This window comes from Muscardinus avellanarius (genome assembly GCF_963383645.1).
Source record: "Muscardinus avellanarius genome assembly, chromosome: 5".
Taxonomy (NCBI): domain Eukaryota; kingdom Metazoa; phylum Chordata; class Mammalia; order Rodentia; family Gliridae; genus Muscardinus; species Muscardinus avellanarius.
In genome coordinates, this window is record NC_137790.1 from 73,573,192 (window position 1) to 73,592,568 (window position 19,377).

At 41.9% G+C, this 19,377-nt stretch overlaps 1 protein-coding gene across 1 annotated transcript; it reads right to left on the minus strand.

Annotated features, from left to right (window-relative positions):
* Nucleotides 1-802: 802 nt before the first annotated feature.
* Nucleotides 803-13,721, minus strand: ROPN1 (rhophilin associated tail protein 1; the record flags this gene model as incomplete). The annotated part of the gene is made up of 5 exons (XM_080695804.1): nucleotides 803-869; nucleotides 1,918-2,093; nucleotides 7,958-8,119; nucleotides 9,607-9,724; nucleotides 13,606-13,721. The coding sequence occupies 5 exons, from the start codon at nucleotides 13,719-13,721 to the stop codon at nucleotides 803-805; spliced, it is 639 nt and encodes a 212-aa protein (XP_080551930.1).
* Nucleotides 13,722-19,377: the final 5,656 nt, after the last annotated feature.

Consider the following 19,377-nt stretch of genomic DNA (forward strand, 5'->3'; position numbering starts at 1 on the left):
GGCCTCCTCAGGAGGTCTTGCATGCATGCAGGGGGGCTTTTCCTAGAGGGTCCCATTACATACATAATGTTTCAGAAAAATCAGTTGACATCAGTACTTTGATACTGATATCTGGAACACTATTAGTACTTCTCAGGTCCACTTGCACTAACGTGATTCCTATTCATGTCTTAATGTTAGATTATAAACTCCTGGAGGGCAAAATTTAGATAGGATGTATTTGTATATACCCAGAAGCCATAGATCCTGGCTAGGGTTGCCAGGCTTAGCAAAACAAGCCACCGAAAATTCTATTATTTATCTGAAATTCAAATTCAACTTGGAATCCTATATTTTATCTGGCAACCCTATTCCTGGCACGGGGCTAAATGTCAAATATTGATGAGTGAGTGGATGAGTGAAAGACTAGCATAATACCAACAGTGTTGCAACAAACTGGTAAAAATGATATGTAAAAGATACTTAAATAAATTGCAATAATAAGACATCAAAACTGTGCCTGGTTAGTATTTTACTTCTTAAAATGTAAGCCTGGCTTCAGCTCGAGATGTGTTTTCTATCCATGCTCTATTGGCCACTTTTACTCAGTGTCCATGTGGGAAGAATACTAATCTTGTAACGTAGGTGTCTTGTTCTGACAGTTTTGTTATCTTAATTCCACACGTTTCTGATTTCATATGTTTGCCTAATTGTTTATTAGTGTGTACCAATTGTACAAGAAAATTGAATGATGTATGGAGTTCAGCAATTGTGAAGTACAATTGTCTCTGTATCTTCTTTTAAAATTGCCAAAACGGTGCTTTTATTCCAGCCGAACTCTGGGGTTTTGGGTAAAGTCATTCACCTTGATTAAACCATCAGGACCGATTCTGTTTGGAGAAATAGATATCGGGGTTTAGTTTGTTTAGCAATTAAGCTTAAGAAAGACAATATGTAAACAACTCTCTTACTCCAAATTAGTTCTGTTGCTGTTCCTCCTCCCTCCTCCCTCCTCCCCCACCCCTCCCCCTCCCTTCCCCCTCCTCCTCCTCCTCCTCCCCCTCCTCCTCCTCCTCCCCCTCCTCCTCCTCAGTCAAACCTGAACTGCCTCAGAGGCACCTGGAGGGCTAAGACACAGATTCCTGGGCCCCACCCCCCAGAGTTTCTGATTTAGGAGGTCCTGGGTATAGCCTGGAATTTTACATCTCTAACATGTTCCCAGGTGCCACTGCTGCTGCTGCTGCTGCAGGTCTCAGTAGCCTTCCAAATATCATTGTCCTGTACCATTCTTTCTATTCATGCTTCTCACAATATTTTCGTGTTTCAAGAACAGTGTAATATACAGATGCTCCTTGACTTAAGACAGGATTCCATTCCAATAAACACATTGTAAGTTCAAAATATCACAAGTTGAGAATTCATTTAATGCACCTGACCCACAGAACATTGTAGTCTAGCGACGCAGTACACTATAGTGTATCAGTTGTTTCCCCTCGGGGTCCAAAGGCTAACTGGTTCATCCACACAAGAGAGTGTTGAACTGTACATTTCTAGCCCAGGAAAACATCGAAATTCAAAATTTGAAATTTAGCTCTACTAAATAGATAATGCTTTTATACCATTGTACAACTGAAAATTCATAGGTCACACCATTCATCAAAAGTGGGGACTGTCTGTAGTAACTAGAACTTAGACTAGTAGATATTTTTATCCAAGTGTACTTTCACCGTCACTTGGTAAAACTTGCCAGGTGTGGTGGTGCACACCTGTAATCCCAGTACTTGGGAGGCTGAGTCAGGAGGATCACAGGTCCAAGGCCAGACTCAGCACCTTAGTAAGACTTTGTTTCTAAATAAAAAGGGCTGAGAGTATAGTTTGGAGGTAGAACTATAGTACCTTTTTGTAGTACAAAAAAAAGTTTTTAAAAAGTCTACTTACACTTCCTGCTCAATGTAGTTTAGCATTCTGCTGACATGGGATGCAGAAATCTCCCCGTCAACTTCAGCAATATACGTGTAGAGAAACTGGAAAGTACTGAAAGGGATTCGGGGAGGTCCACTATCATGGTCAGAAGATAAAACTTCACATACTATCTTGAGAGTTTTGGCAATGGTCTGTAAAACAGTAAGATAAAAATGAGAAGGTCACTTTTCCAGGCTAAATTCCTGAGATCAGTTTAGATATGAGAAAGAAAATATACTGCTCTCATAAAATGAAGTGAGAAAAATTTAAGATTCTGGAAAGTTTTTACACTCAAATGACAATTCATTCTAAAATAACTATTTACTGGGTATATATTTTTTCTTTCTTTGTTGCAGGGCTTTTCTCACAAAATTAAATTTACAAATTGCTGAATACTTTAAGGTATTTGTTACTTTAATCAGAATACCTCAGTAAAGACAAGAGATTGATTTTACATTCTATAAAATTAGAATTATTTATTTCCAATATTATCTTTAAAGAGTTGAAGTATTTCTTCTAGCCTATATACTCCATGAAAATACTCGGTGCAATGCCCCAGGAGGTGAGAACAAAGTAGCAGAAAGGTCATGTCTCTGGGAAGAGAGGCATTCTAGATGCTGGAAAGATGGTACTGAAATCAGGATGACCCCATTCTTCTAAAACATGTGGATTCATCCAAGTAGAATCATCATGTACTTTAGGTTACATAATACTACCGCTGGTGTTGCTGAGGGAAAATTAGTAGATGAGAGTGCCAGAGGTTTTAACAGAAGGGTTGCTTCAGCAGCAAACTCTGCTTACCATGAAACTTGAACATTAAAGTATCATGTGCAGATCTAGTGTCTTTAAATAAACCTAGCCTTTGCATAAATTTTTACAAGTGAAAGAGTTGTGAAGTGATGGGGTAAAGGAAAGAATGCAAAGGAAAGATGGCTGATCTGTGAATTAGCAAAAGTAAGTTAGCACATATTTCTTGATGGTTTATTGAAACTGATGTTGGCAGATGCCTTACATCCTCCAGGAATCAGGGAAATATTAGTCCTGAGTGCTGAGACAGGAATGTTTAGGTGAAGAACAAGCAGCTGGTGTGTCTCCCCATGTGGCTGGCCAGAGGAGAATTGCTCTTCCTTGCAGCTGATGTTCCTGCTCTGCTTTCATCTGCTCCCTGAGTATAATGAGTGTCTACACGGTGCTTCTTTAACCGTGGCACATATTATGCAGGGTTGTAAGTCTGTACATCAGGAGGCGCATGAGGATGTAAATAAACTTGGACCATCTTCCTGGGGTGGCAGTGTTACTTGATGCCAATAAATTTAAATGTTACTTGCATTTGTTCATTATGGTTAATTCAGCTGAGTTAATATTTAAGTGTTTATTTCCATTTAACTGACATTGTTATTTTCAAACTAGAATCTTCAGTGTACAATCACTTTAAAGAGATAAACCATTGCTGGGCATGGTGGCGCACACTTGTAATCCCAGAGCTGAGACAGGAGGATTGCACAGGTTCAAAGACAGACTCAGTTATTTAGTGAGGCTCTCAGCAATTTAGTGAGACCCTGTTTCCAAATAAAGTATAAAATAGTTCTGGGAGTATAGCCTGGAGGTATAAAGCCCCTGGGTTTCAACCCCAGTACCACACAAACAAACAAAAAGTTATAAACCATGTGATGGCAAAGAATGGATTTGCAGCAGGCTGCTTTCGTGTGAATTCTCTCCTGCTCTGGGGGAAAGCACTGGGAAGCACTGTATGAAGCAATGCTCTTAATTCAGAGCAGTGGAGGGCAGCAGACACCAGTGAGCCTGGGTTGGCCTGGGAGACGTGAGGTCAGCGTGCGGGTGGCGAGGGGTAGGTTTGCAAGCATGAGTGCATATGAACTACTCACACTCATTCTCTCCACTTCTCTAAAACATACCCACACCCCTACTTCCTTTGTCCTATCATCCTCTTTCTTAGATTACTGTTATGAACGGTCTCACCCACCCCCAAGTTCATATGTTGAAGCTCTAAGCTTCTCTAGATCTTGAGAATGTGATTATATTTGAAGACAGGGCCATAAAAAGGAGAACAGAGTTAAAATGAAGACCTTTGGGTAGGTCCTAATCCAATATTACTGGTCTATCTTTAAGAGGAAGGAATTAGAACACAGAGGAGTCAGAAGGACACAGGAATATGATGGCCCTTTATAAACCAAGAAAAGAGGTTGCAGTGGAAACCAGCTTTCTTGACATCTTGATCTTCTACATCTGACTTTCAGAACTGTGAGGCAATACATTTTTGTGGTTTAAGTCACCAGTGTGTGGTATCTTGTTATGGCAGCCCTTGTAAACTTATATAACAGTAGGTGTTTTTAACCACAAATGCCATCACTCGATCATTCAAACTACAACCTTTTAGTTCTAATGCCCTCATAAGATTTTTTAAAGATTTAATAAGTGGATGGATGGATATGGAACTCTTTGGACTGCAGTTTTTTTTTACAAACTCAAACAAATCTAAAATAAACATTAATTTTCATTCTCTTGCATAAGACTTTTCGGTTAGATGGGGATCCACTTCACAGAGACAGCTTTAAGCATCTTATGAACCTTATTTTCAAACTCAGATGAATTGTTGGCTAACAATGTAGACACTATTTCTTCAGATGAACATAATTACTCTTTTCTTTTCTCTCTCTCTCTCCTCTCTCTCTCTCTCTCTCTCTCTCTCTCTCTCTCTCTTTCTCACACACACACACACACACACACACACACACACACACACACACAGAGCAGGGCACTAGGGAATAAACATAGGGACATTCTACCTCTGACCTACACCCCAACTAAGTTGTGGAGGACCTTGCTAAGTTGTTGAGACTGACCATAAACCTACAATCCTCCTGTCTCAGCCTCCCAAATATTGGGATTACAAGCTTGTGCCACCATAGCTTGCTGATCTCTTTCTTTTGATAATTAGTCTCAGTGGTGCTGGAGGTGGCCTAGTCCAGTGTGGAGGAAGAAGTACTGAAAGGGAAGAGGAGCACAGGTCTACATTGTGTAATATTTGGAACCACGTGTGTTATTTGAGCCAGAGAGCTCATGACTGGAGTCAATGTCCCTGTTCCCCACTGGAGTAAGAGAGATCACTACACAGAGATCATGGCTTACTTGCAAAGAAAGGAGAACTTCCTGTGCTTATCTCTAAGGATATGTGGATTAACTAAAATGTAAGACCTCTGCCAGATGGTGACACCCTGACTGTCGTAGTCTATTTAGGCTGTGATAACAAAATACCTTAGAGTAAGTTACAAACTATAGAAATGTGTTGCTCACGGTGGTAGAGGCTGGGAATTCAAGGTCAAGGTGTCAGCAGCTTCAGTGCTGGAGAGGGTCCATTCCTCATAGTTGGTGGCTTCTCATTGTGTCTTCCCTCCCAGTTAAAGAGGCAAACAGGCTCCCCAGAGTTCTTTTATAAGGCACTAAGCCCATTCAGGAGGTTCTACGCTCATGACCCAATCGCTTCTCAAAGGCCATGTCTCCTAATGTCCTCACAATGGGGGTTAGGTTTCAACATATGAAGTTTGAGAGGACACATGATTTCAGACCATAGCACGGACTAACTTCACATTTAAAGTCCCAGAAACAAGCTAGCATATACAAGTGCTGTCAGGGTATTGGTTCCTAGACTCAGGGAGTCCTTTATTCATAAACTAGAACTCCAGGCTGACTTCACTCTTGATTCTTCTCTGACAAGGATGGTGAGGGGAAAAATCAGACATCTCTGGATCTCTGAGAAGTGGAGGAATTCACTCTTATTCAGAAGGAGGCTAGAGAGTGTTTTGATGGAAGCAGGGAAGTAGGAATGAAATCAACAGAATATAACAGGGGAAAGAACTCCATGGAACATTCAACCCAGCCTATTTGTTTTAAAAGGGAAGTAGAAAGATACAGCTCAGCCGATGGTTTCCCTCTTCAATATGGGAGGCAGGCACTTCAAAGGAAAATTAGCAGCCACATGGTGTGCTAAACACAGGAAGGATTGGAGTGTGGCTCTCCAAAGTTGCTTTTGGCTCCTGAGAGGTGTGGGGCCAGGGGATGACCTGGGCATCTCATGAGGCCATGAGGAGCTATGATGTGGACGAAAGCCATGGATTAGATGAGGACAACCAGAGGGGCTGGAGATAACTGAGGGATGTGGGAAGAGTCCTTCACCTGGACCCTCCAACGCACTCGATCAGCCCTTTCCCCAAATACTCAGTTGACACCTTGAAGAAGAGAGTGGTCAGATGAAACCTGAGAGATGGGACAAGTTACCTGTAGGCTATTTCAGTTATTGAAGCAGACTAGATTCCTGGATTGGATTAAATCTGCTTATTTTCTTACTCTGACCTTTGTGGGTGCCATAGGTCAAGGAGATCAGAATTAACTGATAAGTAGAAAGGTACATCTCCCCTTGCCAAAAAAAAAAAATCTCTGAATGCAATATGAATCAACTTGCTGCCTTGTGAGAATTTAATAAAATGTATCAATTTTTTATTTTCCCTTTTGGGATTTCTCCCAATCCTTGAGGCTTTTTTCCCCCACAAAAGGAAGATCAGTCCTAATTGACAGCTCATTTGTCCCCAATATGTTTTCCTCTCCTCTTTGAAAGATAGTAATTTATTCATTATATAATGTTATTATAAAGGACAATAAAGAAAAACTCAACCACAGTGGGCTCTCCTTTCTTTCTCTCTAAACAAATAATGAAGGTCGTCAGGGAACCCAAACGTTGGACTACAGTATTTCCACAAAATTTTCTCAGAAACAAAATGTCAAATGTGCATTCCAAGCATATTGGAGAAGAAGGAACATAATGGTGTTTAGATGTACTGAATTATTCAAACTATGTCTTCCTACCATTTGGTTTGGGCAGAAGCGATGATTCCCGCATTGATGCTAAAACTTGTATACATTTCAGGGATTTAAAAAAAACATATTTCTAATTTATTCTCATTTAAGCTAGTCTCACAATGATTCACAAGAGGGAGTCCACATATAAGATACCTAAGCTTTAAATATGTGTAAGAATTGGTTTTCACACCTTTCTCTTGAAAACAGGAAAATGGCTTTTCCAATTGCCAAACAAGTCACACTTGGAAAAGGCGTGGAAGTGATGAACATTCTGCACACGGTGATGTCATGGCTGCGGTTCTAGAGACAGCCCCAACTTGCTCTCCTTTCTCTCTCTCTCTCTCTCTCTCTCTCTCTCTCTCTCTCTCTCTCTCTCTCTCTCTCTCTCTCTCTCTCTCTCTCTCTCTCTCTCTCTCTCTCTCTCTCTCTCCCCTCTGATTTTTACATGAAATTATGTTTATCTCAAATGTATCAAAGTAAATCACCAAAGAAGCGTGGGATGGAGGGAGGGGGAGGGAATGGGATGGGGGCTGGAGGAGGGCTAATTGGATGATGTGTGCTTGTATATCCTCTCAAGTCTTGTACTCCAATGTGATTGATATATGACTACAATGCACCAATTTAAAAAATAAATTAATAAAAAAATAAAAATAAAAAAATAAAAATAAATTTAAAAAATTATGTGTATCTGACATTAGTAGTTTTCTATAAGACTACGCTGCATTTTAAGAGTTGCTATTAGTGTGTCTTCTTGGTATATCTGGAAGTCAGCAAGTCTTATTCTACAGCTGGCTCTTAAGAATGAAAGGGGTGGACTGGAGTGAAAATAAACCTGAGGACAATGGTTGAAATTCATAAATAATCCAAAAATGATAATACTTTGGTCAACTATGCCCAGCGCTTGAAGAGTCTCTCTCTCTATCTTCTCTGTCTGTCTCTCTCTCCCTCCTTCTCTCCCTCCTCCCAACTCTTGCTTCCTGTTGATAAGCATAAAAATACATTTCTGAATTTGGAGAGAAGACAAGAAGAGGCCGACTCATCATCAGCTCTAGAGAGGGACTGCGTGCAGAGGGCCTGCCCTTCCAGGCCTAGAGAGAGATCGTTCCCTTAAGGAACAAAAAAATAAGAAAAGCTAACTTACGACTCCAAGAGAGCTGCAAGACAGGGCTAAAAACTTCATCCACTCGATCTCCTCTGTGAAGCGACCTACGTTCATCACACTGTTAAAAAGATCTGTAGGCAGATTCAGCACCTTCCACATCTGGGCCAGCTCATCTGCATGGATGATCAGTCTACCGCCAACCTGTGGGACAGGGACAGACACAACACAGAGCATGAGAGAGGAGAGGAGAAATGCCCTGAGAGTTACTGTCCCAGGCCAGGCCCCATGTGCTCCCTGCGCCCAGAGAAGGGAGAGCTACGTGGGCCCTAGGGAGGCCACAGGACCCTGTTTGGCAGTTTTCTTCCTAAGGCCTAGTGAAGAGTATGCTGAGATAAAGTTTTGTATTTTTAAATCCAGGTGTCGGAATTATGGGAATGGTATATAATACATTTTAATTTTTTATCATGTTTGTTTCTGATAGTTTATTTCTAGATTGTCCCTATATGGCTAGATATATAGATTGACCTGCCTGAAAACAAAACCAAGGGACAGAAGACTCTCCAGAGGTCACTAATTCATGGTGAAAGAAGAGCAAGGGATTGGGTGTCTTGCTTCCACATTCACTCATTCTTTAATTTTTTTCATTGTACTGGAGATTGAACCCAGGGGACACTACTTCTGAGCTACATCCTCAGCCCTATTTTATATATATTTTAAAATTTGAAACACGGTCTCCTTAAGTTGCTGATGGTCTCACTAAGTTACTGAGGCTGGCTTTGAACCTTTGAGCCTCCTGTCTCGGTCTCCCAAGTGCTAGTATTACAGGTGTGCACCACCACACCTGGTCACTGAGTTCTTTGCACTAGATCTTAAGAGCATCCTTCCTGTGTTCTAGGAATGAAATGGGTGCGTGGCTGTCCTGTAGGGGTTTCAGCTGGATGCCTACTGTTGCTTGATCCCAGGCATATTACAACTCTGCCATGCTCACTGCAGAAAGGCCTCAGCAATTAAAAGGACAGGAGCCCTTTGCTGGCTGCAATGAGCACAGAGGCCTCAGGGGAGCACCCTGCACCTTTCCCGGCCCTCTCATTCATGAAATGCTCAGTCTCTGGGCGGGAGGTGGTTGGCCAAGTCAGTCCTGAATCTCCCCAGTCCTCTCTATCCTGGTTAGCAGGAAGTGGTGGTGCCAACCCCTATTTCCTGGGAATTGGTCACATCACAAACTTTCTGCAGCCAGTTCCTCTTCTTTCACTCATCAGGCAATTTCCAGGGTGATCTGGCCATCGGTGCCAAGGCTGTCCCTAAAATCTAGCCTATGTCTGCACCTGAGATAGCAGGGGAACTACCATGTGCCCCTCCACAAACTGACCTGCCTCATATCATGGTTTTGAAACATCTAGGAGGTGCTATGGAGAGATCATGGACCCGCATTTTTCCGGAGGGAAGAGACTACCATTGCATTGAGCCACTGGACACTCTGCCAGCTTTGGGGGATCCATGATGACCCTGTGACACCCCTGGCTACAGCCTATTCCAAGATGGTTCCTGTTCCCCAAGGGGAAATTTACCTTCCATGTAGAGCTTAGCAAACTTTAAGGCAGTGCTAAGTGGCCAGCTGGTCGGCAGGGTGACAGAGGGCTTCTGTCTGCACCCACCCCTCCTCAACATTGTCCCTGTGTGGCCCTTACCCGAGAGTGCAGAATCTTCAACAGCTCAGGTGTCAGCTCTGCCCAGTTGGACAAAGCCACTCGCTCAGACCTCTCCCTCACCGGAGGGATCTCTCCACGGGACATGGCCCCAAAATAACTGTAGGAAAAAAGTGAGCAAGTGAGGGAGTGTCCTGTACTCCAGTGGCCTCCGGATACTTTAAGCCCCTCCCCCCCTTGAGGGAAGTGGGAAGCCGTGGAGGAAAAGAACACTTGTTAGGTGTTTAGACATTGTGCTTCGTTCATTTGCATAAGAGAAAAGCCTGCTTGCGTTACTTTCCACTAAAGGAATGGAGGAATAAAAAGTTTTGCTCCTAAGGATAAGAAATAGCCAAACAAACAAAAGTTTGGTGTGCAATTCCCTGGGCATATTTGGTTAAGTTCTCTCCCCATTTCTCTCAGTGTTTTATATATACAGAGAGAGACATATATATCCTAGGATATATATAGAGACGATATATACATATATACATATGTATGGCTGTGTTTGGTATTAGGCAGTAGGTGGGGAAGAAAAGTTGGAAGAGAACAAAGTGACTTGCATGAGAAAGGAGGGGAACAGTGTAGGGGTAGTGAGGCCTGGGGCTTCGGCAGGAAGAGAAGGAAGGCTGGCAGGGCACTGAGAAGGCTCAGGAGAAAAGACAAGCAGAAGAAAGTTTGAAATGACCTTATGTGGTGCATGTGAAGCAAACTTCTTCTCTTTCTTCCTTTAAAATTTTTAGTAAATTAAAAATTCCCTCTATTTCATAGAGTGGACTTTGGAGACAATGTGGAAAAGAGAGGGTCTTGGAGGAGACTGCCTGCAGCAGGGAATGGGTATGAGCCGTTGACATGTGGGTTGCTGAAACGGCATGGCGGGGTTTGTCTCCATCAAGAGTCTTGTTACAAATGACATCATTTACAAAAAAATGGATGGAACTGGAGAACATTATGCTAAGTGAATTAGTCACAAAAAGTAAGAAATCAGATGTTTTCCCTAATATGAGGAAAATAGGGAGAAAAGGGGTCTTAGAGGAACGCTAGACGAAGAAACCATAGATAAGCAAATAAGGAGGCTTAAGTGGGGGTGATGGAAGAGAACAAGACGGAAATTCCTTAATGTACATGATGAACATTCACAAACATATCAAAGTCAATCACTAAGCCAAACATGAGAAGGAGGGAGGGGGAGGGAATGGGGAGGGAACTGGGGAAGGACTAAATGAGTGATGTGTGCATGTACGCCTCTACCATCTTATACTCCATTAAGATGTATGACTATAATGCACCAATAAAAAATTTTTTAAAAAGATTCTTGTTACTTGTGGTACCTTGCCTAGGCATGGACAAAGGGGAACTGTGCATCTTGTATCAAGGGGAGAAGAGAAATAAGATACAAAGGAGACCAAAGAGGGAGAAAAAGCCACACCATGGCATGACTGATTATCCCTGAATTAGTAACTTCTGCCCACCCCTTCCTCTCCACCCCCATTACCTTTTCCAGATTCAGGTAGCATAAAAAAACTACAGAGGGGAATTTCATAAAAGCCCATTTTTAGATCAAGACATACAATGGAAATAATCATTTTGCCTGTCTCTAAGACACAGCATTCAAAGCTTAAGCTACAGAGTGAAATAGCACCTTCCAGTTCCCTCTTGGAGGATGTTGGTGGGAGGAGCAGAGAAATACTTTAGGGGCATTGGTTAACAATATGCATGAGACATCTCCACAGACAGATCAGTGCTGTGGCAGGTGTGAATGAAGCCTGACAACTGAAGGTGGGTGTGGCCTCAGGCTTCATGACCAGATCTGTGTGATATAAATGGAGGGACAGCAACACCACAGGACTTCATTCTGCAGAAGTTGACTGCTCAGGTGGAGACTGACACAGCAGTTTCCAAACTTCCTAGTGGAACTGGTTAGAGAACATGGAAATGAAGCTGTAGTCATGGATTTAGTTCTGGGCTGTGGAGTTTTATTTGCAAGCAAATGAGTCCATGGTTATAACTGTAGCAAATGTGTGGCGTCACACATGCTTACTACAGGATGAAATAAGTACTTGTCCTGATGCTGCCTGGTAGGTGGTTTCTTCATAGATGGCACATGCTCAAGGACATTCTTACTTGCAAAGAATTAAATGCATATTTAATCTTTGAAATGCTTTATGGAATTTTTATCCTCTAAAATGCTACAAGTTCGTAAGTCACATAAAACGATCTGATAAGTGTTTCCATGTCTAACTAGGATGGAGAGTGTGCTTAGGTCGTGCTCTTTTTCATTATAGTTAAAGTACAAACTGATTTTTCACGATGTCTAAAAAATTTATAGCACATCATACAATATGAGAACAAGCAGGCTACAATCGCAGAATGTTTTCTTCCATAAATGTCAGGGGCAATATGAAGAAATGGCATTTTTCTTACCATAATATGGTAGCACAAGAACAATAAATGGGAGTTCTAAACAATTGTATAGTATAAAACAAAGTATATCTGGCTATGCCCAAAGAAATCAGTCTTCTGATGCTAAAGTCCAATCTTACAGGACATATATAAAATTTAGAATGGAAAACAGGATGCATTACGTAGCAAAACAACACCATTTATGTCTCTTTTTATGGCCCCGTTGTCTTCCATTCCTTCCATTTGGAAAAGCATCCTCTTAGCCCAGCACAGAAGCTGGCCCTCCTGGATGCTATCTGTGCCTTCTGAAAGGTGTTCACAACTCTCACCCCTCTTCAATGTACCCACTCACACCCGCAGACTGAGGACATTCTTCCCCCAAACCACAGACGCCCCCTCCACAGCCTCCCTTCTTCCTCCTTCCCCATTAAAGCACTACTAAGGAGCTCATCCTCCAACAGGAAAAGAGCTGGGAAAGGGCTGGAGAGGTAGGTCTGTCTGCTCCCAATTCCTGCCCCAACCCCAGTGCTGCTCAGTTTCCAGCAGGCGAGTTTGTCTAAGGCGCAATTTCACGGCTCAGCTATCTGCATAAAGCTGCTTCGGTGCAAGCCAGCAGCTATAGTGCAAACTGCATCGACTGAGCCTCTTCTGCGGGCTCCTGTGCTCATGGGTTATAGCCAGGCCGGGCCCCAGCACTTTGGTCCGCCTCCTTCTCCTGAATGCCACGTGACTGCGTGACCATCTTGATGTTGAGAGAATAGATCCGTTCAAAGAAAATACCAGTATTTCCCCCAAAACATAATATACAAAGTGTCTGGCCAGGAGCAAGTATGAGTTTCACAGCGTGGAGGAGGCTGTCTCAATAAAGGAGTGAACCAGCTCCGTTACCCTGTCCCTTTCACCCGGCGCCGGCACCTGGTCCCCCCTCCAGGTTCACTGCTGCCATCTAGCGGCAAAACAGGAGACCGAGGTCAGGTTTAACACAGGGAAAGGCCGGCTATAAACTGCCTATAAGACTCTTGAGCAGAGCCGCAGGACGATGGGAAGGGGCGGGCGGGCGTGTGCTGGTGTGTTGTGGCAATTTAACTCTTGCGGTCTGCCTCTGGACACTTGGCCTATTGCCCTGCTCGGCCTGGCTTGCTTAGGGCAGGTCATCCCATCCCCACCTAGTTTGATGTATTTATTTGAATGTGGATTTAAAGCATGAAAGCAATGCTAGGGCTTTTTTTTTTTTTTTTTTTGTGGTACTGGGGGTGGAACCCAGAGGCTTTTTACCTCCAGGCTGTACTCCCAGACCTATTTTATATTTTTTGTTTGGAAACAGGGTCTCTAACTAAGTTGCTGAGAGCCTCACTAAGTAGCTGAGGCTGGCTTTGAATCTGACCGATCCTCCTGTCCCAGCCTCCCAAGCGCGGGGATTACAAGCGTGTGCCACCACGCCCGCCCGGCTCAATGCTAGGGCTTGAAACATCACCAAGATTATGCTAATCAGTCCCGACTGCGCAGCTGCATCCATGGCAACCTTCCCATTTTCAGTGACCCTCTGGCCTCACCCCTGCCCTGCTCTGAGGGCCCTGGAGGTGAGAGAGGAACACATACTCGGCTGCCCATTGGATGAGATCCTGGGGCTGGGTCCGGATGGCTGATTTGGTAAACTGCTTCAGCAATTCCGGCAGGTCCGGTGGGATGCATATTTGCTTGTCTGTCTGAGGCATTGATTGCTTAACCTGTGTGCAAGAGAGAAAATAAAACGGAGATATCTGAATGATAGATGACAGCAATCTTGGACAGGCCATCACCCAGCCTGTTTGACACTTTAATTTGGGGGAGATGCCATGACCCCACAAGATAAAGGCATACCAGAAAGTGGTTTACTAATCCTTGCTTTTTGTTGTAAATAATTATCTTTTCCATAAAAAAGCACACAGTAGAAACCAACAAAAGTAAACAAAAATAGCCCCCAACGATATCACCCCAAAACATTGGCTGTCTTTGCCTCCCCATTTTAAAAGTCTAACTATATGTTTTTTTTTTAAGTGAAACCTGGGGTTATACAAACCACCTTACTTACATAATAGTGCATTCTGAACATCTTTCTATGTTGCTTCAACTCTTACTAGCTGGATAGGAGTTGTAGCAAAATTTGCTCCATGAATCCTTTGTGATTTGATATTAGGTTATTCCCAAATAAAAATAATTATCTAGCAGCCATCTGACAAGCAGCTCTCTTTGTATGTTCTTTAGCTATTCTAGTTGTAAGAGAGGAAATGTGAACACTTTCGCACAAACAGTGCCGGGACAAATTGAAACAGAACATGAGAATCTATAGATGGTCTGTAATTCTATGCACAAATAAACAGATTAAATGATCCTGTTTATATTAGAGAAAGGGACAGGGTAAAGATGCTGAAAATCCCCCTACTTCAAAATACCTAGAATGCCAGAGGAATCTTAGTAAATATACCTTTCGAATTGACTTGCTGAGCTTGCAGTAGAGTAAGAGAAATCTCCAAGTGCCAAATAAAGTCAGCGAAGCAGAGTCTTGGCTGCTGAGTGAATGAGGACCTTAGGGCTGAGCTGGGGCACATGTGGACAGCAAGGACTTACAACTGGGAGCTGAATGGCCAGGCAAGGAGGGAGGAGCCCAGGGCTTGGCCCACAGAGTAAATGAACTCAAGCACTCTTCTTCTGGCCTAAAGTCGGGACTCTCCAAGGGACTATGCCCTCAGCATGGAAAGGAGCTGAATGCATCTGTGTACAGGTAGGACGAGCAACCAGGAACTGTCGCCATGGCTGCTGCTTGTTGGGGGAAATAGCCCCCCAAGAGTTTGTAGCCACAGGCAAGATCTAAGTTTAGATCTAACAGCAACCTAAATGGGAAACCCCAGGACAAGAAACTAAGGTGGTTGGCCGTTGGTGGTATTCCACGACCCTTTATTCTACGTTCTTGTGTTTGGAAGGAGAGGAGGATAAAGACAATGGATAATTTTAGATTTTATAAATGGTCAAGTATGTGTAAACTACTATGCATTCTTGACTTTTTACAAGCTATTTAAAAGATATTATTACAAAAGTAGTGTTATAAAAGTAATATAACAACCAAATCTGTATAGAGGAACAAGGTATTTAACCAAACCCTCTTCCATCTATTAATAGGCAAACTCAACCAATCCAAGAAAGAAACAAGTAACATGGTAGAAAATAATCCATCCATGTCAGCCCTCACAGTAAAAAGAAATGATCCTAAATATGTCAGTTAAAATATAGAAATCAAACTGAATTTTTTAAAATCCAGGTGCAGTCATATTTGAAAAAATATGAAGACACAGACAGACTGAAGGTAAGATGATATAAATAAGCAAATGACCAAAATAAAGTTGATATAGACATAGTAATACCAGACAAAAGAGACTTCAAGGCAAAATTCACTATTAGGAATGAGGAGTTTCACTATGTGGGGGTAAAAGCGTCAACTGTGGGAAGGCAGCGCGATCTTCTACGAGTCTGCTCCAGACATCGACAGGCAGAAACCTCAGAGTGCTAGGTGGAAACGAAGCATACTGCTTGGGTTGAGCATACAAACACATGTAACTACCTTAGGTACCATGTGTAGGTGGAATCATAAACATTTGTCTTTCTGGGTCTAATTTCACTTAGCATAATTTTTCTTGCTTCATCCATGTTATAGCATTATCAGATTTCCCTTTATTTTTAAGGTTGAATAATATTACATTATATGTACCTTTTTATCCATTCATTTGTCAGTGCACGTTGGGTTAATTTTGCTATGAACATGGGTGTGCAAATATCTTTTTTATTCTTTATTTCAATTCTTTTGGGAATATACCCAGAAATGGAATTGCTGAGCCATATAATAATTGCACTGAATTTTTGAGGAACTATAATACTATTTTTCATGGTGATTGCACCACTTTCCTGTTTCCATGTTCCTCCTCCTCCTCCTTCTCCTCCTCCTCCTCCTCCTCCTCCTCCTCCTCCTCCTCCTCCTTCTTCCTCTCTTCCTCCTCCTCCTCTTCCTCCCCTTCCTTCCTTCCTTCCTACCTTCCTTCCTTCCTTCCTTCCTTCCTTCCTTCCTTCCTTCCTCTTTCCGGCACTGGGGTTTGAACCCAGTGATATTCTACCTCCAAGTTACACCCTTGACCCCTTCTTAAAATTTTTTATTTTGAAACAGGGTCTCACTAAGTTGCTAAAGGTCTTGCTAAGTTGTTTCTATGTATTTTAATAGGATCTTTTATTTGTTGTGTAATTATTTCAACTCTGAAGGTTGTTAAAACCTCATGTAAATTAAAATATGGCCCAAACCAAATCAAAGAGGCTCCCATGACAGGAATCACAATGATAGCCTTCAATCATTATATGCAGACTCAAGGAAAGCCTCCCTGCTACTGTGTTTTCTAATAACTTTTCTGTGATCTCTCTAAATCTGGGGGCAAAAAATCTCTAGATAAAGTTTCTCACACCTATTATCGCACTCAATGCCCAGTCTTTCACTCTGCATTTTCTTCTCTTACCATTTTATTGTTTCCTTAAAAGTCATCATTTATATCTATTTAGTACAAGGTATCATGCTAGGTGATCTGTATGCATTTCCTCTTCTAATCCTCAAAATATCCCTAGAGGTAGATTATAGGAACATTGTTTTACAGATGATGAAATTAAGAAAGGGAATACTACTTTTGCATTAACTGGTGAGTGGCAGAGGCAGGGTTTGAGCAGACAGGCTGATGGGGCAGTTGCCCGTTACACTTGTCTTTTGCTGCTGACCTCTCTCCTCCTTTGTGGCATACACCTTCCTTGTGTTTCTGTTTACCTTAGCACTGCTCTTCTACCTTCTCCCATAATTCTTCTTTCTCCTTCTAAGTAAGAGTTAGCCATCTTCCCCGGTCTCCAACATTTGAGCTTAAATCCTCCTGTTTCTCTTCCTGGAGAGCTCACACACATCAGGACTTCATCATGGCCATTCTTGTTTGCCCACCCTGATCCCTCATTTGTGCCTGAATCCTGCATTCCCATTCCTTCCAGGCACTTGTCCACTAGAATTCACTAAGTCCCCCCTTCTCAAATTCTTTTCTTCCCCCGCCCCACCAGTGCTGGGGATGGAACCCAGGGCTTGGGGCATGCAAGGCAATCTCCTTATCACTGAGTTACATCCCTAGCTGCCCAGATTATCTTTTGAACATACCACCATTCTTCAGTCTGTTGTTAAATCTCACTAAATTATTCTATTTCCTTTGAAACCCATCTCTAATTTCTCTCCCCTCCCCCATTGAATCCAGGGGTCATCCTACCTCCAAACTATACCCTGATATATATATATATATAGATATATATATATATAGATATATATATATATCATATACATGTATATGTACATGTACATACATATATATGTATGTATATGTGTATATATATACACATGTATATATATGTATATATGTATATATACACACATATCTACATATATATACACAGATACATATATATACACAGATACATATATATACATATATGTGTGTATATATACATATATACATATTTTATTTTGAAACAGGGTCTCACTACCTTGATGAGGACCTCACTAAAGTCATTGAAGCTGGCCTTGAACCTGTGACCCTCCTGTCTCAGCCTTTCAAATCCTGGGATGATAGTTCTTTGCCACCACACCCAGCTTCATTCCCTTTCTATCTCTACCTCTCCGCTCCTCTTTCTCTGGCTCAGTCTTGTATCACTTTTTGATAGGTTGTACAGCTTCCTGTTCATTTTCTTTTTCTTTTTCTTTTTCTTTTTTTTTTTTTTTTGTGTGTGTATGGTACTGGGGATTGAAGGGAATTCTACCTCTGAGCTACATCCCCAGCCCTATTTTTATTATAAAACAGGGTCTCACTAGATTGATGAGAATGTCACTACCTGAGGCTATCTTTGAACCTGAGCTCTTCCTTTCAGTATTGGGGTTACAGATATGTGCCACCGCGCCTAGCTCTATTCTCTCTCTCTCTCTCTCTCTCTCTCTCTCTCTCTCTCTCTCTTTCTCTCTCTCTCTCTCTCTCTCTGGTTGTACTGTGGGTGGAACCCAGGGGCTTTCTACCTCTAGACTATACTCCCAGACCTATTTTTTTATATTTTATTTTGGAAACAGGGTCTCACTAAGTTGCTGAGAGCCTCACTAAATAGCTGAGGCTGGCTTCAAACCTGTGCGATCCTTCTATCTCAGCCTCCCAAGTGTGGGGATTACAAGCGTGCGCCACCATGCCTGGCTATTTTCTCTTGTAAGATATCAGAGAATCCTGTTCACAAAATGGCATTTGGACCCTGACTCTCAAGGTTTTCTGTGATTTACGCATCTCATTCTAAACTACAAAATTTCTACTATTATTTACCAACACAAATCTGACATTCTACTTTGGCCACTTTCCAAGAAATTGTATATCCAAAGCTTAATGCAGTCTCACCTAGTGTTAACAGCACTCTTTCCTGCTTTTCTCTTTTTTCCACAGTAGGTTGTTATAACTTGAATTCTCGCCATCTTCTTTCATCTATTCTAACCCTACACACCCCCAGGGTTTAACTTGAGTCCTCACTGTGCTTTCCTAAAAAACGTGGGTAGCATCAAATATTGTTTTTAGTAAGCACGTTACCATTCAATCCTAATTTGCCTTTGACTACTCGCTAAAGCTGAGCTCCCTACCAGCAGCCCTGGGAGAATGGGTTACAGGTGTGCCCTGAGAGATTGATGGTTGTAAACTTTTTATAGTGACACGAAATTTACTACCCTTTTACAACCATTCACCAGTTTACAACAGTTCAAATGATGTTTGGTTACTGTTTGACACAGTCAGTAAACTTCTAGATTTCAGTACTTATTGTTTATGCGTTAAAGGTTTTATGCACAACACCTGCCACCAGAGACTCTTACAAAGGACTTTCCCATTCATCCATCTCATTAAAGAATCCCTGTAACTCGGCTTACTGCTCTAATTGCAGTGAATTTATTAGCAGTGATCATCTTTGTGCATGTGTTCCAAATACTTTGTTTTTCCTTTGATTTAATTTGCTCTTAGTTTCTACATTATTTTCCCCAACAAAGTACATGATCATCACCATCATCATCATCATGTGTCTCTAATAAAAAATTAGTTTTGTTCATTTTTCTCAGTTGAGTCTTGATTTGCTTCTTTGCTTTTGGCTTTTGATTTTAACAGATGTCCAAAATCTGACACAATGTATTTCTATAATGGCTTGTTCATAGAAATACAAATGTTTGCTTTTATAAACAAATAATAATGTAGAATAATTTGACTCAGTGAAGAAGGCTATAGGCATTTAATATCTTATGAAAAACATTTTTCAAAA